Genomic DNA, 24440 nt, shown 5'->3' with positions numbered 1-24440 from the left:
ATCGGTATCGGAAAAAACTCAAGTCCCACATCAGATAGACAAGACTCTTGAGAAGAGTTTATAAAGAGGAGGCAATCCTCACCTTACAAGCCGGTTTTGTAAGGATGAGTTAGGCTCCAAATTTCAACATGGTATCAGAGCTTGTCGAATTCAAGGGCCACCTAAACCTATTCACGCACCAAGCCCAAAGAGTGCTGGGCGTGAGGGGGGTGTATTGGGAAAAATCCAAGTCCCACATCAGATAGACAAGAATCTTAAGAAGAGTTTATAAAGAGGAGACAATCCTCACCTTACAAGCCAGTTTTGTAAGGATGAATTAGGCCCCAAATTTCAACAATCGGAGTTCGAACTTCATTATAATGGGAGCCTAACAATTTTGACAAAAAGTTGAACTAGAACTTAAGCACATTACAACCCTGTTATTAGATGCATTTTATTTAAAAAATTAACTAACTACTTGAGTTACTTATCCATTTCCATATAACCGTTTTAAACTAGGGAAAAATTAACTTATGACCTTAAAGCACAAGTTTAGAAGCCAAAGTAGAAATTTATTTTTGAAAATTGTGCATTCAATGTCATGAAAAGTTAAAAACTTATATTTTCAATATAAAATTTATGTTTTATTTCTCTTTTTAGCAAGATAATAGTATTATTAAAAAGCTAAACATAAACCTGGTAGTAATAAGGCAAATATGAAATTAAGAAATACACAACATAATAAGTGTCGCAATAAACGACCTAAAAAAAAAAAAAGAGGAAAGGGGCAGTCCTACTAATGCTATTTTCTTTAACTTGACCATTACTACTAATTATAGAGAGTAGAAAATGCATACTGAGATGTATTAATCAAGAATGTCGTAATTGACATTCTATCACATGAACATGCTCTGTACCCTATCTACATCCTACAATAACTATATGCACATGCTAATCCTAGAGACAGGTGAAATATGCACCGGTTCATCCAGATCATATAGGGACGTACCAAAACAGTGCACAATAGTAGCCCCAACACATGCATTTGCAGCTTCATTTTGTCTTAAACTTTCCCTTTCCTGTAATTTTCTCTGGCTTGGACTTGGGAAAATTTAATCCATAACAATATTGTATGCACACACTCGCACAGGCACACTCATAGACATTCGTCTCGTGCTACCGTGCAATGCATCTGTGTGTATGTTTGGATTGACCATAAGATTGACAGAATCATGGTGGCACCCGGCATGTTGGATTGATAGCAAGATTAACAGAATCAAGATGATATCGTGATTTTGTCAAACTCCTGACCAATCAAAAGTGTGCTTTATCTTTAAATGCTCAAAAGGTTTTGGGCAAGTACATGAACATATCTTGCAATGGATTAGTATTTTGGAATTGGGAGCCAAAACCAGTGTTCAGAGTGGCATCAATATAATTATAAGGAAACTCAAGATTCTTGTCCCACTCGTTCCACTTAGGCTCACTCTGCACCTCACTTGCAAACTCCGGTGATACCACTTGTTCCGAACAGCTCGAATCGGTGTGCAGCTTAGGAATCGAATCTGATGTATCAAAATACATGTAATCCCTAATTCCAGCCGTAGTTTGCGGCGGTGGATGTGGCGGAAGACCGCCCCCACGTGTCACAATCTCCGGCTTCCTGTCTTCAATTTCAGAATGTTCAGTTTTTCGGTTGACAACACTGTTGCTTGGTTGTTTCTCAATTGTACCCTTCTTGTTGTAAATACGGCAAAGCACCCAATCATCCAACTGCGAAATCGGAACCATTGGATCAATTTCATGTTTTTCTAAGGAAAATAAATCCAAATAATTAAAATAATAAAAGACTAAATATTTCCTAATAAAATGCAAGTCAAGCTTCAAAGAGATAAGTAGGGATAAATAAATTCTATGAATGGAAAATAATAAGTGGTTGGCAGATGAATTTCAATAATTGTCTGATTTAATGTGATGTTACTATTCTTTATTTTGGAAATAATGTGATGTGATGTTAATACTTAGGATCCGAAAATCAGCCACAAATTATATCAATCAAGTTATCAACTAGGGAAGGTTCCTTGGTGTAGTTATCACACACACATAATAAAAAAGTGTAACCACATTTGCTTCAAACAAATCGACCCAAGGGCCAAAATGGTAGTTTTCAACAAATATCAGAAAACTTTGATCTTAATTTTAAAAATAATTAGAAGGGTAAATGTGAATATTAATTTATACCCTTAAGCTGTTCTTTTTTCGAATGGAGCGATCTACATCAGCTAAACGATACTCGTGCATGATCCAATTGGTTTTATCACCTTTAGGTGCTTTACCCGCGTAAAACACCAACGCTTTTTTGATCCCAACCGGTTTAGGATGACCTATTGGTTTATCCGCCCCAGTTGCCTTCCAATATCCAGACCCAGCCGCCCGGTTCGGCCTTGAACCGTTTGGGTATTTTCTGTCTCGTGGCGAGAAAAAGTACCACTCCTTTTCTCCATAAGTAGCCATACCTATAAAATAAGATAATATCAATAAAATTAAAATTAATTGAAAATAAAATAGTTATACAAAAAGATGAAGCTTTTATTTGGTGATTCTGAGTTGAGTTTAGAAGATTAGATTTACCTGGGAGGTCCCAAGGATCATATTTATATAGATCAATTTCGGCGATGATCGGAACGGCGATAGGCTGCGACGTGCATTTGCGGCAGAGATAGTGCATCACGAGCTCCTCATCCGTTGGATGGAATCTGAAGCCCGGTGGCAATTGAAGCTCGGATGCCATTGTTTTTTCAGCTATAATTGCTAAACTGAATTTGCTTGCTAATAAGATTTGATGATTTTTGAATTTAATCAATCTATATTGTATGTATGGTTCTCCCTAGTTTATGAAATGAAGAATACTAAGAAGAACTACGGTGGCGGCGCTTGAAACTTATCACATAAGGGAGAGACGTGTATTTATAGGCAACAATAGAGGTGACACGTGCTTGTAGTAGCTAGTTTTTTCTAGAATACACGTGAACGATAACGTTTTGCTAATGCTAGTGGAGCTGATAAGCGTGAAAAATGTAGGGCCAAAAATATTCACATAAAGTTCTGAAATTAATCTCTCCACCAAGTGTTATTTTAAAATTAAAATATTTAGAATTCGAATCTTATTACCGTAGGAGTCCATAGTTACAGTTAACAGAAAATGTCACTTTATTTCGGCATTATATACCCATTCGGATTCCTTCTACACTACATATATATTCTCGTTTTATTTTGTAATAATAGCCTTTTTAAAATTAATTTTGAGGTCAAGGGAGATTTGTTAGATTGACAAAATTGATGGTAATCATTAAAAACTCGCATATATACGTGGAAGAGTTTGAGATCAAACTCCAATCACAATATTGAACCTAATGATATTGATATTTTTGTTAAGCACTACAACTTATAGACTCTATTTCTATTATATATTTCTTCTTTTATAATAGAATATTTAACTTATTTCACTCATCAAAATAGTCGTAATATAAAAATATAGTAATTAATATAAAACAATGACGCTCTAGTTAACTTCATTGCTGAAATGTACCCGATAAAACTTAACAAGCTACTGTAATATGTTCAAATTCTTACTTATGATCAAATTTACTCGAAACATCGTCCACCATTGTCCTGTTATCTAGTTCTATTGCAACTTAAGTACCAGTAAAACTCAGAGTCATAAACCCATGCTTCCATGAGGAATTTTTTTATAGTCACAAGCACAAATGCATAGTATTTGGACATATACACATTACAATAGGCACGGCAATTGAACTCAGGCTCAATGAATACCCGCATAAAATACCCACAATGGGTAGGGTAAAACCCGATATCATGGGTCTGAGGACGGGTAATATCCACGAATTTAAATGGATATGGGCACGAGTAAGGGTACTATACTGTCTAGCCCCGCAACCTCTCATATACATATTTATTTAATATCATATGTAATTTTATTTTTTTAGTGTATAATTAAATAATTTATTTAGCTATTTAAGCCTAAACTAAAACCTAAACCAAAAAACTGCTTAATACAATAACAACTCCATCATGTCGGTGTACAATTTTTTAGAGATATTTTGAATGTTTTTAATTTGATTAAATACTACAATTTATATTATTTTATGAGTTAATTTTAAAAGATTTAGACCATAGTTTTATTTCAATTGTGATGTTTTTACTGTCTTTTCATAGTTAATTGTGATGTCCTCCGTCCCTAATTATAAGATCCTTTTGTTAAAATTACGGGAATTAAGAAAGTGGATATTTGTATTAAAGTTGTTTGTAATCACTGTTGTTTTTACAATATTATCCTTAAGAGAGAGAGTTAGTTTATGTTTTTCATATGCTATTTATTTCTGATTGAAGAAAAATATGTATAATAAATATGGGCATGTATGTAAAGAAATAATTAATGTAGTTGAAAATAACAAAAGGGTCTTATAAAAAGGGACAAAAAAATTCTCAAAAGGGTCTTATAATTAGTTACATAGGGAGTATTTGTTTTTGAAAAAAATAATTGTTATTGGGTGGAATGAGAGTGACGAGTGTCAGGTTAAGAAGTGTGATGCGTGCGTGTAAGTGGGGCCCACGGGGGAGGTGATATTGTCACTGCTTACGACATAAGTTTTGGAAGGTGGTGTGAGACAGTCGCTGGGGCCACCGTCGTTGTTCAAGATGGAGTCGGCGCGTTGTTTTTGACTTTTTGTACGTAGCAGAATTTCAACTGTGGATTAGATGTACACGTGGCACTGAAACGTGCATTTTCGTTGGATCATCTATTGGCGTAATTTATGATTTGTACCTTTCTTTTCTTCCATAACATCTGTCCCCACCGAACCGCGTTAATAGCTTGCGGCTCTTGTCCCTTCATTTTGTTTTACCTCCTTTTTCGTCATTTTATGGTCTTTAATGTCAAAATTCCTACTTTTGTTATGACCGATGTAAAATAAAAGTAAAATGTTTTCATAAATTTTAAGGCTTAATTATTTTTTTTGTCCTTAACTATTTAATTGGTATCTTTAACTAAAAATTGATTTATTTCAATTCTCTAAGTTTTTCAACGTTATTACATTTAGTCATTTCTGTTTCATTCGAATAAACATTAGGTTTTGAGTTATGTGGGTATCTGACCTCCTGTTTCACACATATATATGAACCATAACAGTTATCAATAATATCAGTCACTATTTAATCATAATATCTTAACAAGGCATATGACCAAAATGATACTAATAAATAAAGTTAAAGGACCCACATAACACAAACTCTAACATTTATTTGAATAAAACTAACATAAAGAACTAAATATAGTAACGATGAGAAACTTAAAGGATCGAAATAAATCAATTTTTAATTAGAGGACTAATCCGATACCAATTAAATAGTCAGATGATCAAAAGGGTAATTTAGCCTAAGTTTTAATTTAACATAAAAAAAGTTAAAAATATTAGGCAGGATGTTGTAATTAAGATTTAAACTTGAATTTTTTCATTTATATATAAGTTTTGATAATTAATTTTTATTTAGACCTGTTGAAATCTGCAGATTTTTAGAATTTACATATTTGCATCACTAAATTGGAGAAAATGGGGATAGCCTTAAATATGTGTCAATTATTTTTGATTGAATTTAGAAATATTGATGGCTGATACGAAGATCCAAGTTTTGGTTGGTGTTGACTTAGTTTGGGGTCGCGATGCTACATCTAATTGATGGTTTTGGTTCAAAAAGTGCATTTAAGGTTTGCTATTTTTTTTTTGTGTGTGCGCAGGGAACAAATGGATCTTGAATCGCTTTTGTGTTGACAGACGATTCATATGTCTGTTTAGATGCTTTAAACACTCACTTAAGTCTGCTTTGTTTGAGTTGGGACTCTTTAGCTCGAAAGATACATTATGTTTGTGGTTGTTACAATGAAATGTTGTTCTTGAATTCTTTATGTGTTGACGGTTGGTTTATACACCTCAATTTACTAGTGTTGTTCTTATTTTTTCGTATTACCTGATTGAGTTGACATATACTCTGTGTAAATTTAATGAGTTAGATTCATGTCTCTCCAATTTTTTTGTTTTTGTATTTCTTTTCGACTTTTTTTAATAATATATATCTTAGCTTAGTTGTAATTTTTTTTTTTTGTCATTGTGTTCATGATTTATCAACTTTTTTTTTTTATCATTTTATCTATCAAAAAATTGAATTGTGGAGTACTCAAAACTACACTCCATATTTTTGTTATCTTTTGTCATTTCAATTATACTTACGCGATTAACGGTTATTTTCTTTGATCAACTTATTCCATAAAGGACTTTATGTATTACTGAGCTACATAATTTGAGAGAATTTAATCAATATACTTTGTTGATGTATAATTATTTTATATGTACATCTTTTTGGTATAAATTGGGTATCCTCCGCATGCAACTGCGGAGACTAATCCTTCGAGCATTGTCGGATCCAAATGAACGACAGATTCTCCCTAAAAATTTTAACGCTGCTGCATGTCCAAAACTGGATTCTAACCCAAGACCTTGGTTCATCATTAAATAGATATGTGTAAATTAGTTATACAATGAAAGAATATAAATTCTACTGTATTTGATGCGGTCAACTGTTTTTCTAAAAAATATGAGTTTCTAATTACGCTTTGATATATGTTGACTGATTGTGATGAAATATTTACGTGATCGATTAAGGCAAACGTAACTTATAGGCAATGTATTACTTCTTCCAAATGCATCTCATTTCTATAACGCAATGGAAACTTTACTACTATACGTACTTTCTCTAATGAGATGAGATAGTATATATTTTATACCCGAGTTATGTATATTTCACAATATCAATTTTTGAATTAACACCATGTATTTATGAGTTTATATGACAAAAATGATACTGTATGTATCTTTTGGAATTAACACAGTTGTAAAATTTTGTGTTTGACAATGCTAAAATTTTAAAGAGACCACCTTCTCTTACATTTGAAAAACTTCAACTTGGAGGGAAACAAAATGCAAGTCTTAATTACATGGATTTTCCTCCTTCTCTCTTCCCTTTTCAAAATTGAATCAAACATGTCAAATTAAAAATATTCCTTCCCTTTTCCTCCTCCTTCGAAACTATCGAACTAAACGGATCTTAAATAACAAAACATATTTTATTTTTCCCTAAAAAAAGAGATGATATATTTTGATAAAAACATTGTATGATAGTATTAAGTTTCTAATCCTATATACGCCAATCATATGATAAAAATATTTTATCACTTTAATTTCCTCTGATATTCAAATATTCTTATCCAACTCTCCTTTCCTTGTTCCATCTTATTCTACGTGACGTGGAATATTAACAACTTTCCAAAAAATTAATTAACGTTACTATTCAATGTTTGTTTTCAAAGTAATGATAGGGAGATCTTTTTATTTTTCTTAACCCTTCAATTAAAAAAATAGAAGACGGCTTGTTAATCTTAAGTTCGGTCTAAAGTTAAATAGAATGCGATGAAAAAAATTGTTTCATTTTAGTTCAAACCAGATTCACATAAATGATTAGTCATTAATAAAATTTATTAAATATATTAGCAAAAAGACAGGTACTTACATGTTCGTTTTTTCACCTTTTTATTGCGCTAACGTGTATATATTATTAACGATATTTTTATTAAAATTTGCGTGTAAATTACATATAATATTTTGTATAATTTTTTTGATATATATTAAAATTATAAGTATAGACATTTGTGATTGAAATTTGTGACTTTCAAATGTAATAAATTCAACAAACCATATTTATCTTTTCATATTGACAACAATAATATAACAAATATAATAAAAATTCTTATTTTTTTTAACAAGACCAACAATATAACATTATTATAGAAAAATATGTTTAAGTGTATAATTAGAATATCAAAAAAGTTAACCCAAAAAAGTTGAACCATGTTATTTTCATTATATATAGTATATGTAAATATTTTAGTTTGAAAAATGTTAGGAACGTCACCGCTTTATGTAAAATAAATTTCCAATATATGGTACATGAATTTCATTTAATAAAAAAGTGATTATTAAAAAAGTGTTAAAAAGAAAATGTCAATAACACTACTCTTCTTTTTTATATAGATAGACGAGATGACAAAGTCATCATAAACTCACACATACAAAATGGAGGTTTCCGCGTTCGAACCTGATCATGATGTTCTGCCTAACAATTTCGATATTTTTACCAGTTGAGCTAGGACTTATAAAAAATAACACTACTCTTTTAATTTAATCTTTTACATAATACTCTTATCTCTCGTATGTAAACAACAAAAAAAAAAAAAAAACTCATGGTTTCAAATATAAGCAAAACTGCAAAAGTCTATTATAATCATTCCATTTAACGTGACTATTCCAAATTTATCTTTAAATTAAATCTACCATAACTATTAATTTCAATGCTTGCAACATTTTTCAAAGGACTTTTAAAGATAAAATTTGAAAGATTTATAATGACTTAAATGTATGCTTCATTTTATATAGAAGTTGGAAGATTGAATTCAGAAAATTGATTACATGTGTAGTTAGTTAGATTTGACAAAGGGTAAGGAAGTTAAGAGGAAAGTTCCCAAACCCAACCCTTTATTACTGTTTCTTATTTAAATTCTTATATTTTGTTTTTTTGTGTTTTCTGTAAACATCTTTTGTTGGTTCTATGTCTAGTGTCACAAAAGAGATAAGGACGTTTTTTTTGGACAAAAGGGATAAGGATGTTAGGGGTAAGAAGAGCTTGGGTGGATGAATTTATCTGTTGCCGCATGTCTTTCGGTGTTCGGTGATTGTTCGGTTCACTTGCACATTCACCTTCAAGTGCCTGCATCTAAGCGGTTAAGTCCACTGCTCATGTTTTTCTAGGGTCCACCTTTGAGAATAACATACATTTCACTCAAATTTATGATGATGTATGAGATTTAGTGAGAATAGGTCCCCGACCTACACAAAGGCACTCAAATTCATAATCTAGGCTTATTTTATGTCTGGAAAATGCCAAGTATAGAAATTTTGGATCGAAGAAAACAGTTTTAAAATATTTAAGAAACTGCATGCACAATTTTAAGATAAATTTTCAAGTTGGAAATGTGGCCTAATTAGCATAATCCTATTTGTTTTGCTATATATATAATCTGAACTTATTTTTGGTTTGAGAAATGCTAACCCGTACGTGACCTTCATAAGAACATAATTTAAGTAAACTACAATATGCACAATTTCTAAATATTTAAAAAATTGAATGCACATTTTTTAAAATAATTATTTTTCATTAAAAATACGCCCTAATTATATAATTAACATGACTTTTTTTTTTTTTTTCATACATAAGGACCTAAACTCAAGAAACAAATATAACTACAACAAAGAAACTAAATGGAAGAGAGAGACATTTTTAAAAGGATAATGATATATAGACCACCTTAAGTGACATGTACCACTTATACACCCACATACAATTGTGATATGTGTCCATGTGATCTTCACACACCAAAAAAACTCACATTCTCTGGTACATGTACATGTCCTGTGAAACGTATGATTCATTTTGATAAGCCGAACAATAAGATTCATTTTGATAAAATTAAAAACCAAAATTATTCGAGCCAATAAGCCATCATTAACGTATGATTCAAATTTGATATCATGAAATTTTCACACTTACACACACTATCCATCAACCACATACACATTAATTTGAGTAGAGATTTGAGCTTTATCGAGTGCGCCGGATAGTGGAAAGTGGATCGGCTTGACTTTTCAAACTCATTTAATGGGGTCAATTTTTTTTCCCTTCATTTGATTTTCTTGACATGATAATTGTTTTTTTTTCAACCCACAGAGTCATGATGATATATACAGTTGTAAAACAGGAACAGTTTGAGTCTAAATGAAATGAACACGTTTTGCTTATTTGTGTTCTTTTTTCTGCTTTCATTGAATGAGAAGCATGTTGACAAATAGAGTCAGTCACACGAGGGGCGGCAAAATTTGTACTTTTATTTTCCGTCAATTCCGTTGAATTCATCAAACAACAGAGAGGCCTTTCTAAAGGATATATACACACATAAACCCATAATAAGTTTCTCCATTCTCCTTCAACGGTTATAGTTTAGATTACTCTATCGTTTTTTTCTAGGTAGTTTAGTGGCTAGAATTCTCTTTTTCAACGAGAATAAGTGGGGTGTTCGGAGTTCGAACCCAACCCCTATATATAACAATACATGTCTCTGTTAACTGAACTATGCTCAAGGGGACTATTCATAATTTTGACATTTTTTTAATCATCTGCTAACAAAATTTACATTGTTATTTTGAAAAATATTCATCGAGATAAATTCACCAACATCTTATACTACAATTTGTATTTATATAACAATAAAAAAATCTGATTAAAATATGTTATGTGAATAGTTTACATGATTAAATTAGGTCAATCAATATGGGACAAATTATATATATCAATGTAAACCTTTATGAGACTGTTTGATATAACTTATAAAACAACTTAATTATGATATTTCTGTAAGTTGTTTTTAGCTTATTTTCTAAGTTTATCAAGATAAGTAATAGAAACAACTTATACCTTACATAAAAATGGTTGTCTATTTTTATATATTATTTATAGAAATATACATAAGTGATAACATTTATGTTGTACTAAGTGCTAAATTAAGTTGTTCATCTAAACCTTGTTAAAAAAAAAGTTGTTCATCTAAACATGTCCTTAAATCAAACAATTCATAAAGAAAGGGATTTCTAATTAGCATTTCATATCTTCTCGATTATTATAATAGTAATATATTTCACATGTTGATGTTGCACAATGAAACAACCGTTTGACGAAGCAATTTTCCAATTCTTTTTAGGTCTTTTGATATGTTCATTACAACAACAACAAAAATCTCATTCTACCCCTCCATCTTTCTAAACTTTATCTCCCAACGTGTGTTAACACTTAACACTTTCTGCCACGCATCACACTCATGCATCATGCCTTTCCAAGCAATTATTTTCATGCAAACATTGCTTTGCAACCAACCGGTATAGCTAGGGTCATATATAAAAGATTTGACTATGTAAATCTCATGAATTTTGAAACTTGGAGAGCCATGACACCTACATGTCCCCACTCTCCTCCGCCCCTCTTTAACACACTTACTTAAGTTTAAGTGCATTCTCACAAGTATATTTCTTGTAATTTTTTTCATATAAATAACAGATTATACCAACAAGGGTTGGTTTAGCGATACGAGTTAGACTCACAATGTAGAAAATCAAAATTTAAGCATAAGAGGTTGTTTTTAAAACTTCAACCTATTATCTTTTAGTCACATGACACCGATTTTTTTCATTGCATTAAGACTTCCCTTTTATCTTTAATGAATGAAATTTATGAAAAAATATTTATTAAAAAAACATGAATTAATCAGATTGTATTTTATAAATATGATGTATTATATTAAGCTATTATTCTCTTCTTTTTAATTCTTTTAATACTACATATTGATTAATTTACTATATTTTGTTAATATTTCATATGTTTCAAAGATAATCAACTATTAATTTTCAATAAATCATATGTTAGATTTTGTATAAAATATATTATTTTACCATATTTTCATAATATTTTTAATTTATTATCAATAAAAAATTTACAATTTGTAATTTAGATATCAAAATATCAATCCAAATTAAACCGCATTACATTGAATCCTATCAAATCAATTTTTTTTTAAATTAATCATTATTAACACCAAAAATGAAATATTTGGTCGAACTCATGATTATGTTTTCGACAAGGCAGATGGGTTATTTCGACATGCTGCAAAGGGATTTGGACGAATAACAGACAAACTTCGACACACCGCAATTTCTACTAAAGACAAGGAGAAATAATTCGAAGTTGAAATTGGAGCGCATGGTGGGAAACAAGGCTGAAGTGCATTGAAGATTATTTCCTAGTGTCTTAGTCCATAGAAGTTAGTTTCTAATGTCTTAGAAAGTTATTTCTACTTTTAATATAGACCGTAGGATTTAGCGGTAGTTTTCTCTACAAGGTATATATATATATATATATATATATATATATATATATATATATATATATATATATATAAGTTTGTAATAATAACAAGGGGTTTTAACACCCACGCCATGGGAGCAAACGGGTTCAGGAGCGGACAAATTGACAGATTCCAGCCACCATTTACATCCATGCAATTTAATTCCTTTTTCTTTTGCAATTTGCATTTCTTTTCATCTTTCTTTATTTTCTTTTCTTTTGAATATGCTAACTTGAGTATTTTTTCTATTATGTTGTCATGAGACAACTTGTTATTAAAAGATGTTGGATGCAATTCTAACATCAAAAGGAACAATAATTTTGTTCTTAAATAATGCATGAAGTGATATCATAAACCGCGAGACTTGAACGAACTCTTTAAGAAAACATTATCCGATCCTAAGCCATTGATGGATAATGAAGTTTACATTACCAAAATTCGGTGTAAACAATCATCTAAAACAAAACCAAACCGCATATAATTTTATCTTTAGATCAAATGAGTTTTTATCTCCAAACCAATTCAAATCACACCACAAATATCCATGTTAACAAGTGTCTATGGACACTTGCTAAAGAAGTTGTGTAGTCAATTATTCAACACCTTAAAAAGTATATTTTTAACAAGGGCTCTAGAGAAACATATTCACATTTTCCATATATATCAAAGAAAGGTAATAATAATTCTTTCTTTTCAATTAACTTATTCACTATTATCATGAATATATAGTGAAAAAAATAATTTTGAGAGTAAGATAAGCAAGAAGGTAGAATTTCAACAATAAGAATTAAAATTACTTTGAAAATCGACCCTTATTTACAGAATTTCAAATTCGTCTGAGCTCGGCTCGACTCGATAAGAATTGGTTCAGCTCGAAACTCGGCTCGAGTTTGACACGAACTTTTTTTTCAGCTTGAGTTCGGCTTGTTTAAAGTTCACGTACAGTTCAGTTCGGCTCGATAGGTTCATTTCGTTTATTCAAATCACAAAGTTAAATTTTTTTGTCAAAGTTTATAGATCTTTGACTTATATTGTTGACAAAAAAAGCTAAACAAAACAAGCTTATAAACAAAATTCATCCCAATATCATTATTTTTGGCTTATAAACAAAAAAAGCTAAACAAAAATAGGGAAAAGTATATTTTTATTGTGTTAAACAATAACATCAGAATCCAATAGTCAAAAACATGGGTATCTATACAAAAGAGGGAAAAATTACCCTTTATTTTGATGCTACACTACCATTGGAATACAAGAATCTCAAAACAAGATGAGAGATAAACTAAGAAAACTCAAGTAAACATACACAAAAAATTGAACTAGAAACAAATAGAGCAATATATTTTTCCTTTTTGACAGAGATTTGCTTATTTTGCTACTGTGCTAAATTCTTGTAGGTTACCATTGTACAACAAAGGAGAGATGAAGTTTTTTGCGTGGACAATTGAAAATGAAAAAGAACCAAAAGTAATCATAATGTAAATTGGAAATGAAATCGGAAATTGCAAAAGTAATAAAGACATACAATAAAGTTAAAGTTCCTACTTCCTATGCTTTTTAAGAAAAGGAACTGAATGGTTTAAGACTTAAGGCCTTTTTAAAAAATGTTTAATTAATTTCATCAATATAAAAAGTTTTAAAAAACTCACTATAAAATTATTTAAATATATGAAATTAATTATATATATAATCGAGCTAACTCATAAACCAAACGAGTCGAGCCATCTATAACTCAAGTTCAGCTCATCTATTTAACGAACTTAATTTTCAGCTCAAGTTCAGCTCATTAAGTTCATGAACCAAGTTCAACAGATTAATTGCCGAATCGAATTTCGAACTATACTCGAGTTGGTTCAGTTCATTGCCAATCCTAAAAATTTATCTTAAATGTGTGTGAAACGTACAAAATATCAGATACTACCACCAATATAGGTACAAGTATTTTTTTCTTTTTCCTTTAAAAAAAGTGTACTTTTTTCTTTTGTTTATATATTAGATTCATTTGACATTAAGTGAGTACAATTCATTAAAAATTTCAGCCGTTATTTAAATGCATGCATGCTCAATCATCACTGTCGTCTTTTCAAAATTAAAGTTAACCTGGTTTTGTCTTTTTATGTTTAGAATTTCTGAGTTTGTTCATTGACACCAATAAAGAAAAATGTTTCCACTTTATCCTCGCAAAGAACCTTCTGTTAATTATAATTTTCTTTTGGAAATATTCTGTTAATTATAATTAATTATTATAGCTTTTCCATTAAAACAATCTTTGAAGTGACTCTTACGGTTGATGCTCTTTTCATTTTCTTGCAACTGCATAATGTGGACGGGTATGGAGAGATCAAGTGGTGGGGTTTCTAGCAACCTTGCCTTATTTTATTTATTTGTTTGTTTGTCTTTTTCTTTCTTATTGTATAAATTTTTAATAATATCTTTTTGTCTTTAATCTATTAATGAATTTTTCAATGTTTTGTGACTAGGCCAACACATCGCATGCACTAAACTACAAAATGTGTGGTATATAATATATAATATATACCCTTTTGCAAGTTGCATAGCATGATAGTCACCAAAGAAATAGTAACAACCTTCCCTTCTTCATGTTCCATCACGCATGCATATTTTGGAATTTATTGATAACAATTCTCTGATATTAGGATTGAGACACTGTTCCAAATCTCTTATATTATTTGATGTAAAAATAATACAGATTACAATCTCATTGTTTTGTCCATTTAGTGTCAAGGAATCTATATTTTGTTTAAACTTAAAGCAATACAACAAGCAAGTGTAAATTTGTGTTTAAAACTTTACGTTAGATGAGGGAAAAAAAATGTCAATTGAAGAAATTAAACAAATAAAATGGCATAATAAAACTTGAACAACACTTAAATTATTCAAATGAATTTACAATTGAGAATTTGGAATTGACAATGAGGAATTTAGTGTGTTGGTGATATTGTTTGTAATGATCCAAAGCTTCTATATTATTTATTTTCAACTATAGTTTTTCATTCAAATGAAGATTACAAGTAACTTGAATATATATACTCAACAATATCTAAAAGCCAAATCATTCATCAAGTGTTCTTAGCTTTGTTGGTTGTTGATACTTCATTGCTACAAATTGGACAAACCTTCTTAATTTGAAGCCACTTGCTTATACAATCTGTATGATAAGGATGGTCACAATGAAGTGCAACCAAGGATTCACCTTCTTCATATTCAATCTGACAAATCACACAACGATCTATTCCACTTGTGCTTTCAGCAATTTTGGAAGTATAAGGGTGTAAGCAAGAAGAGATTTCATTAGCTGGTAATCCCCTCTTCTCTTCTCCTATGAAGTTTCCTAATTCAATCAACTCTTCATAGGATAATTCATCTGGATCAACCTCATCTTCTTCCAACTCCATTTCATCGTCTTCATAATCATCATCATCATCAATATTGCTTCCTTCATCTTCAACAAACTGAAGATCGGTTTCGAACTCCTGACTAAATGAAAAATCAGCATCACCAATATCATCATTACTAAAAGAGGAGTCACTTATATCTTCGTCACTTTCACTTTCAATGGTTGCTAGGTTTGTGAATGTTGTTCTCTCTAACTCTTGTTCTTGCAAGCCAATTGCTAGAACAAAATCAGAGCTAACTTCCTCAAGTTCAGTGTATGGATTTTTTTCGGAAGATTGTTTTCCCTCTTCACGTTCCATTGAAGAAGAAAAAAAAGGTATTACGATACGATTGAGGGAATGAGAATAGAACACGACCCTTGAGGTATTTGAGGAGATGAACATATAGAAGCATAATTTTTAAGATTTCTTTTAGGATGAAGAAACTTCAGAGTCAAGTAATGGAAATCTTTTTGTCATGGATTCATTATATTCCAGATTCTTATCTATTTCAAGGTCCTACCTTAGCATTACCAATATAATGGTCATAAACTTTGGACTTTCTTTTTGGATAAGGTAACCTTTTGTGCAAAGCAATATAGCAAAACATCCTCCATAAGGAGCAATATACCTTACTCCAAAACAGATCCTTTATTTTTGCATTACATTATTGCTATTTGCTATGCATGTATTTGTCAATTTCTTGAGACAAAATGCTTATATTAATGTTAAGATCAAAGAAATCAAATTGCTTTATAGTACAATTTTTCATTATTTATGTCAAAATCAAATAATAAGAAGGAAACAAAAAATGTGTTTTAATTTTTAATACAAGCAAGCATACATTATATAGTGGTTAACATTATACACCATTTTGAATTATTCTATCGCCTTTGCCTTCGAATAACTCTTTTCCTATTATTCATACATTTTCTGGCAAACTTTGATGTTTGTGTTACCTTAATGTCATGGACCATGACTTTGTAATTACCATGCTTAATGACATTGCTTGAGCAACAAGGATCTCTAATAATATGATTACTTTTATTCTTATAACTAAAATTTCTACTAATTTCAACTTGAGCACGACCCCTCTTAGGCTTCAAAGACTTCCTTAAGTGGTGGCCTTTATAGTCTCTCCTTCTACGCGAAAACGATCTGCTTAATTCTGCAGATACTGGAAGGTGATATGAAAGGCTTTCGTCGATGTATTCTTCTTCATTCATTTCCATTCTAAACTTTCTTCTCCTCCTCCTCTTGACATTGTGTAGTTTAACACATAAGAAAGTGCATGAATACACCCAAATGTGGAAACAAGAAGAGAAACATGCCCATATCAATTTGCAAGCAGAGTGACATAGACATCTAATTATGCCCAATTTATACAGTACATAGAAGAACAGAAAAACTGCAAGAAAACAAAATATAGCCAAGTTAATATATACAAAAAATTAATAAAAATAGGTTGGAATCTGAAATTGAAACATGTTGTAATGAAATACCAAAACAATTGAACTCACCAATGTACAATAGAACAAATACCACGGCCAATCTCAATAGATTAGCAACACAAAAAATTTCGATATAACAAGAGAGATCCCATGTTGGTCCACATACTGAACTTAAAACATATATTCCAAGTAAGAAGTCAGTTCTCTGCTGCAGGAGAGGCACACATTTACAAGCATTATATGATATAGCTAGGTTGTTAATTTTAGATCAGGCCCAGATTATACAATAACAAAATCATTTATAACCAACCAAGCAAAGAAGCTCAAGTAGTTAATAAGTTCCATAAGAGGACGAATTGTTCGGGAGAACTGGGGTTCGATTTCTGGATGAAACAATTTTTGGTCAGATTATACTTATCACACGAGCTCCGGATTATTAGATCCCCTTGTGCTGGGAACCGAAGGTTTAACACAAATTAAAAATAATTCATTTATAACGATTTTGGGCGGTAATCTAGATCAGGTGGTCGAAATTATAATCTTTGCAATACAATCACTTCACCAAATCCATTTCAGAAAAGTGAAGACGTACCCTCTAAAACACTGCACACAAAACCTCAATAGCACCAATACTTCTTATTGAAGTCAGGTTCAACAATAACACATATGTTAAATTCAATTAATTCATTTTCTTAAATAATTGTCAATGTCAACATGTATGTTTCATACTCTTTGTTCCTTGTCCGACACAACACTAACACATGTTATATTTCAATTAATTCATTTTCTTAAATAATTGTCAATGTCAACATGTATGTTTCATACCCTTTGTTCCTTATCCGACACAACACTAACACATATGTTACATTTCAATTAATTTATTTTCTTAAATAATTACCAATGTCTCTTAAAAAAAAATACCAATGTCAACACATCCATGTCGTACCCTATGTCGATGCTTTATAGCCCAAAATAAAACTACTCTTGAACTAAATGAACTTACCCTCTCAGAAAAAAAGAAAAAAAAAAAACTGTATGAACTTGTATAACTCCCCCACTTAGAACTTCAAAATTTAAAACTCACATAGACATGGTTAAAATTGTATACCTTTTTCTAATATATAGTTGTGTAAATAGCATTATGAAATTCAACCATAATTTTGTAAAAGGCAACAATATAGTATATATATATTACCTACAAGACTTTCCTGAAAGAAATTCAAGTGGAGAACTGAAAATATTTCCAACAGCTTCTCCAAAGCCTGAAGCAAGCGATTCAATGACGTTGCCCATGAGAAATATACTGTAACTTTGGAGTGATAAAACACTTAGAAAAAGGTTAATTTTGCATTTCAATTTTGTTTATCAATAATTTTTGCGCACTCAATTGAGAGGTTAAAAAAGCAATGGTAACTGATAACCGCTACTATCTTCACCAAGAATGGGCCTCTATTTAACCCATCTCATCAAGAAAATTTTGAATTCTGCTCTTCTTCTAACACAAAACACTCACGTCCAATTGAAAAGACTAAAATGTCCCTGCATGAATTAACTCAAGCATTTGCATTCATTTCAACACAGCAACCAATTTTTTATTTTTTTTTTAACAAGAACACAACGATTTGAAAACGGCAGCGTGGCAGCATGAGTTCCACTTAAATTCAGCATTGAATGAATTGAAATTCGCTATGTTGGAATTTAATCAATTGAATCGTTCTATTCTTGTGTACTTGGCTGTTGCTAATTCATTCAATTTCAATAACAGGTTTTGAAGAAGAAAGGTTTTATTTCCGTGTGAGTTAAGTCACACTCCATGACTTAAGTCACACAGGAGAATTTTGGTCATTATGGTTAGGCGTCAGCAAAATGTGTTGGGAGAAGAGCAGAATTCAGATTTTTTTACTCTATACACCTACTGTTTTTTTGTCCTTTAACTTTTTCCACCATCGGTCTCGACATTTCCGAATTCATCATGAGTTCACCCCTACGAGGCGCTTCAGATACGTTTTCCGCATAACACTATGACTTACATTTTCAATTTGCTATTTTTCCGAAGCATTCTTAAAGTGTCTTCCGGTTTGATTATAACCTTTTTTTAAGGATGCTTTGTATAACCTACCGGTATGATATTTTTCTGTTGAACTAGAAGACTTTTAATTATGTTTTCTAGTTTTTTAATAAAAAATTTCAAAAATTCATTTCTGTGTTTTTTTATTTATTTAGAGTTAAATAAGTTTTTAGTTCTTATAAATATTATAGGCAATTTTGTTTTTTGTCCTCATAAAAAATTGGCATGTTTCGATCCCTATAAAAAATTTTAGCATGTAGTTTTAGCTCCTATTAAATTAAAATATGTTTAATTATGTTTAAACTTTTAAGTTTTTGAATGAATTTTTAAAGACCTGTTTAAATCATAATAAAAAGTTCATTTGCAAAAAATTAACTCAAAATTTGTTTTTTATGTCAAAATTTTATTAGTTTTATCTTGAAATTATGACGTTTAAGAAAAATTAAAATTATATGGGTTAATAGTGCTTTTCACCCCTGAATATATATGCAATTTCCGGTTTTCGCCCCTATAAAATTTTCGATTTGATTTTCACCCTCGTAAAATTTTTATTTTCCGGAAAACACCCTTAATAGGCCATTCAAAAACCAAAATTTCTTGAAAAAAAATATTCTGAAAATGCCTATTAGGGGTGTTTTCCAGAAAATAAAAATTTTACGAGGGTGCAAATCAAACCGAAAATTTTATAGGGGCGAAAACCGGAAATGACATATATTACAAGGGTGAAAAACACTATTAACCCAAATTATATTTAATTCATTACATGCTTAAAAATTATAATTTTTAATAAAAGAGTTTTTTTTATAATGTTCTTAAAATGTTTGTAAAAAATTATTAAGAATTTAAAGGTTTAAGCATAATTAAACAAATTTTAATTAAACAAATACTAGAAATACGTGCTGAAAATTTTTATAGGAAACAAAACATGTCAAATGTTTTTATGAGGACTAAAAACGAAATTGAATATATATATAGACCAAAAACTTCTTTAATCCTTTTATTTAAACAAAAACAATCTAATTTTGTTTATTGGTTTTTTAAATAGGTACGACCATGTCTCAACTATGCAATAAAGATCAATCATGCGTAGAGACCACTCTTGCATTCACATCTATTTACGTAAAGGTTTGATACACGAGAAGCTATAATAAATTATGCCAGGGAGGTTGGAAACAAAAATAAAGTCGTTGTTACAATTACAAGATCAAATATAGAGACTAGAGAAATAAGAAGAAGTGAAAAAAATTAATTTTCGATTGTGACAAGATGGAAGGTACAAGCCAGCTAAAACCTCAGCACAAAGTGCTTATAAAAAGTGTAGTTGTCCATCCAAAATTAGATCAACATTGTTGAAAGATGGTTTAAGATGGAAAGTTGAGATCAAATGTGGAGTTCACAACCACGAGCTACCATATAGGCTGGAAATTCATGTATTTATAGGGCGTCTAATATAATTGTATAAGAGCATAAATATGTTAAAGATTTGACAAATCTTCATGTTTCATTGAGACATACTTCTATCATTGCAAAAACAAGATCCATAGAATGTGATTCAGATCAGCCAAGTATATAAGAAGAGGAGTATGGTGGAAAAAGAGGTGAGAGGTCCTAGAATAGAGATGCAAAATTTGTTCAATTTAATAGAGGATGTAGATTCTGTGAGTTGGAATAGAAGAGACGACTTAAATGTATGGAGAGATATTTATTGGGCGCATTCAGATTCATTCCAGCTATTGAACATGTTTTCAATTGTGTTGGTTATGGATAATATTGTACAAAACTAATAAATACAACTTTCCGTTGTTCGAAATTGTAGGTATGACATCAACATAGTTGGAATTTGCATTGGCATTTGCTTATAGGGTGTGCGTGGTCGGATATTTTGACCAACCAAACCATATTCATTTATAAACCATTTATGTGAATTTGGATTCATAACCATGACCATATTTTATTATGAACTGGTCACGAAACTAGATATAAATATTGTTATGGATAAATAACCGATTATGCTTAAAAAATCGATTTATAATCATATATGGTTCGGTTTTTGAAAATATCCAGATTATTTTACAATCCATATTAAAAACCAGTTATTTCCTCTTTCAAAATTGGTTTTTAGAACCAAATTTTATAAAAATAATCCAAATTTTAATACTTGTAAAATAAAATCAAATTTTTTAATAATATTCTATTAATAGCATAATTTTTCACACCTGTAAAGACCAATTTAAAACACCTAAAGTAACCTTCCTCTCCAATTACATGCACGGATAATGTTGCGAGATTAATTGAAATTGAAAATTATAGCCAAACAAATTTAATCGAAAGTATGAGAGGTTTATGCAAACATACTGTCAATACTTCGATGATGTTCATTTTGCAACGGAATCGATTAATTGTAGACCAAGAATCTTGTTTTCTAGAATCATGAATAGAAACTATGATTTTCTAGAATATTTGATTAATCACATAGTTTTTTCACACAGGTACATAAGAAGATTATTCTCGCAACTTTAATGAGAGAGGGGAAGATATGATTCAGTTTTAAAAAATGGTTTAGTTAAAAAAATGGTTTTTTTAACCTAAAAAAATATGGTTTAGTAAAAAAAAAAGGACGTGGTTATGGATTTGTGTTGGTTTGCAAGTGTGAGAGTTATATGTCCTACATCGGATAAAAGAGTAAAGGTTGAACACCTTATAAGTAAGAGGATCCATAAACCCATTGCCTTAAAGTTTTGAGTAAGAGTGTGATGTCTCTCTTGCTTGTGTGGTTGTTCTAGCCTCGATGTGGATGATGACCCCTGAACCAGACTTATAGAAATGGATGACCGACCGTTTTAAATTAATCGGTTAAATTTTAGGTGCAAATATCCAATAAAAACTTTTTATTGGTATATGATAAGATGAAAGACATGTTTATAAAGGAGGGCTTAATTCTCCAAGTGATTGAAACCGATAGGGATCTTGCTTTGATGATAGCCATTGAAATTGTATTTCCAGATCCTGTTAATTTGCTTTGTTCGTTTCACATAAACAAAAATGTTGGTGCAACTTGACCAAAAAAAAAATGTTGGTGCAACTTGACCTGATCAAATCAAACTATGGAAAAGGTATTTTTTTTGGTCGCCTAATGAGTTGGAGTATCAACAACGGTTGCAAAAGTTTGAACAAACATGTGTTGGTTGCAACATGTTTGTTGATTATGTGAAAGAAACTTAGTTGACTCCTCATTAAGAAAGACCTGTAGAAGTATGGATTAAAGGAGTAATGCATATGGGGAACTCAACGAGTAGTGTGATTACATTTGCGTGACAATTGTTTAATTATTTCATAAAATGATGTCCAATAGGATAATTTTAATTTTTTTTCATTGCATTAGATTGACTTTTACATGATATTTTGTTCATTTTAACTTCACCAATTTGGTTGATTCGATTTTTTTAAAAAAATTATTTTGAAAATCCATTTTATTTTTTTGTTTATTCTGCTTTATGAGTTCATGTTGGACTCTCTTTCTAGGGTCAAGTTTACAATTTCTACTTTTTAGGTTTTTTTAAGGAGAAATTCTGGGTTCATGGTGTTGATACCAAGTTGTAGACATGTTGATTATGTGGGGAGGAGGGAGGGAGGGAGAGAAAGAGAGAGATGATCAGGTGTAGGTGAGTGTATGATGCACTTGCTGTTTTTTTTCTTTCTTTCTCATCCACAATATGAGACCTATATTTATCTCTTCCACTATAGAACCCACCCTTGATTGAAGCATAAGTGAAACCTATTAAACTTAGTCGTTTAGACCCACTATTTATCTTCCTTTTTGTGGATGGCCTCTTGTTGTTTGCTTCATATTTTAGTGCACAATTTGATTCAATTTTACGGTGCCTTAATGAAAGTCTACTTGTTCGGTTAGATTAATTTGTTTTGAGTGATGTCTTTTCAGTAGTTTTTGTGTATACGTCATTCTCTTAGATTATATCCTACCATAATTTTTGAAAGAATTATATAACTCAAAAAAGTTGACGTGATATGTTTTAAATATCGTGGTATATGATATGAAAATGGGAAAAGCTCAACGTCGATGAAATTGTAATAAATTTTCCTTGAAAACCTCATTTCGGAGGGACAAAAATTGTTGAATTTTAAAATATGGTGATCAATTTCGCAAAATGGTAAAAATAAAGGGACCAAAATTACAATTAAGCATGTCAATAAATTCATCATAGATTAAATCTTGTTGGTCCTTTTGTTAGCATATTATTTGTGTGGATAGTGTTAACTTGTGCCCTAAGCCCTTACGGCACAAGTTAAGAATCTAAAAATAGAATTAAATCATAAATTGTGTTTTGAAAAGATAAAATTTAAATTTTTAGAATATTGAATGCACAATTTTCAACAAAAATTTTTTATCTTTGGTTTTTTTTAATTTGTGCCTTGAGGGCACAAATTATCATTTTCCTATTTGTATAAGTTTAGGTTTGATTTAAGATTGAATTAGGGGTTGTAATTAACTCGTGTATTAAGTTTTATTGAGTACTAATAATTTCATTTTGAATCTCTTGTTCAAAATTGAATTAGTACATTATCATTGTTTAATTAGTTATCCTTAGAAGCAATTGTACAATTTTCAATAGTTAATCGAATACGGGATTTTTTTTTTTATCAAACCGCGTTTCTACATCAATATTTAAAGAGAGAATCGATTCACCTTCCTTCTAGATTCACATTGTTATCGTCATATTGACTAACACTTAATACTTTTTGAGTAATCTTCTCGAAGATCAGTTTCTTTAGAGAAGTCAAATTTATTTGTTCCAAATAATTTTCCAACGGAGCTAGTTCATCATTTGAGTAGGGTCTTTGGATTTCATCTTCCATTGAACTTAGGAACCACTTCTTCATGAACTTAAGGGTAATACTTATTATGAACACCTTCTACAGAAGATTGGTCGTCGTCTGTCAACTTGGAGAGCAAACGCTTTATCCTTTTCCATCCAAAGGACATTTGTTGTAAATAAGAAGTTATGAATCGAAACTTTGTTTAGGGTGACTCAGACGATCAAAGAAGATGTAATTAAGTAGCTTAGACGATAGTTTTTCAACCTAAGGTTGATGGTAATTGTGTACTCTTATATCCGGGAATAAAATTTAGTAAACTTATAACAAACATAAACATATATACATTTCTATCATTTTATTCCCATGAATTTATGAATATAACTTGAAACAAACGCTCCAATATAGATTTAAATTAACAAGAGTTTTAATGAGTTAAAGATTCTATTTTATAGATACATTTGTTCTCATTATTTTGAGAGTTTAGTTTATACGTATTGTCAAACATGAAATGACACATGCGTGCATTGACGTGTTGCCTTATTATTGAAGTAGAGTGAAAAATCACGTACTCTCCC

General features: G+C 30.6%; 3 protein-coding genes across 3 annotated transcripts; all 3 read right to left on the bottom strand.

The window, feature by feature from the left end:
* Positions 1-664: 664 nt before the first annotated feature.
* LOC11416125 (NAC domain-containing protein 2) lies at positions 665-3003 on the bottom strand. The gene is made up of 3 exons (XM_003601990.4): positions 2611-3003; positions 2221-2495; positions 665-1752 (listed from the first exon to the last, which is right to left on the bottom strand). The coding sequence occupies exons 1-3, from the start codon at positions 2768-2770 to the stop codon at positions 1321-1323; spliced, it is 867 nt and encodes a 288-aa protein (XP_003602038.1). The 5' UTR covers positions 2771-3003; the 3' UTR covers positions 665-1320.
* Positions 3004-14978: 11975 nt separating this feature from the next.
* On the bottom strand, positions 14979-16202 carry LOC11422201 (E3 ubiquitin ligase BIG BROTHER-related). Its single transcript, XM_003601989.4, has one exon. The coding sequence runs from the start codon at positions 15913-15915 to the stop codon at positions 15196-15198; it is 720 nt and encodes a 239-aa protein (XP_003602037.2). The 5' UTR covers positions 15916-16202; the 3' UTR covers positions 14979-15195.
* A 192-nt stretch (positions 16203-16394) lies between these two features.
* LOC11427808 (uncharacterized) lies at positions 16395-18361 on the bottom strand. The gene is given in 3 exon segments (XM_039832086.1): positions 16395-16946; positions 16948-17131; positions 18157-18361. Coding segments are annotated over 3 exon segments (834 nt in total). The 5' UTR covers positions 18255-18361.
* Between the last annotated feature and the right edge of the window lie 6079 nt (positions 18362-24440).

This window comes from Medicago truncatula, chromosome 3, assembly GCF_003473485.1.
Source record: "Medicago truncatula cultivar Jemalong A17 chromosome 3, MtrunA17r5.0-ANR, whole genome shotgun sequence".
NCBI classification, from domain to species: domain Eukaryota; kingdom Viridiplantae; phylum Streptophyta; class Magnoliopsida; order Fabales; family Fabaceae; genus Medicago; species Medicago truncatula.
The sequence above is the reverse complement of the archived record's forward strand: the minus strand, read 5'-3'. Positions and strand labels throughout refer to the sequence as shown.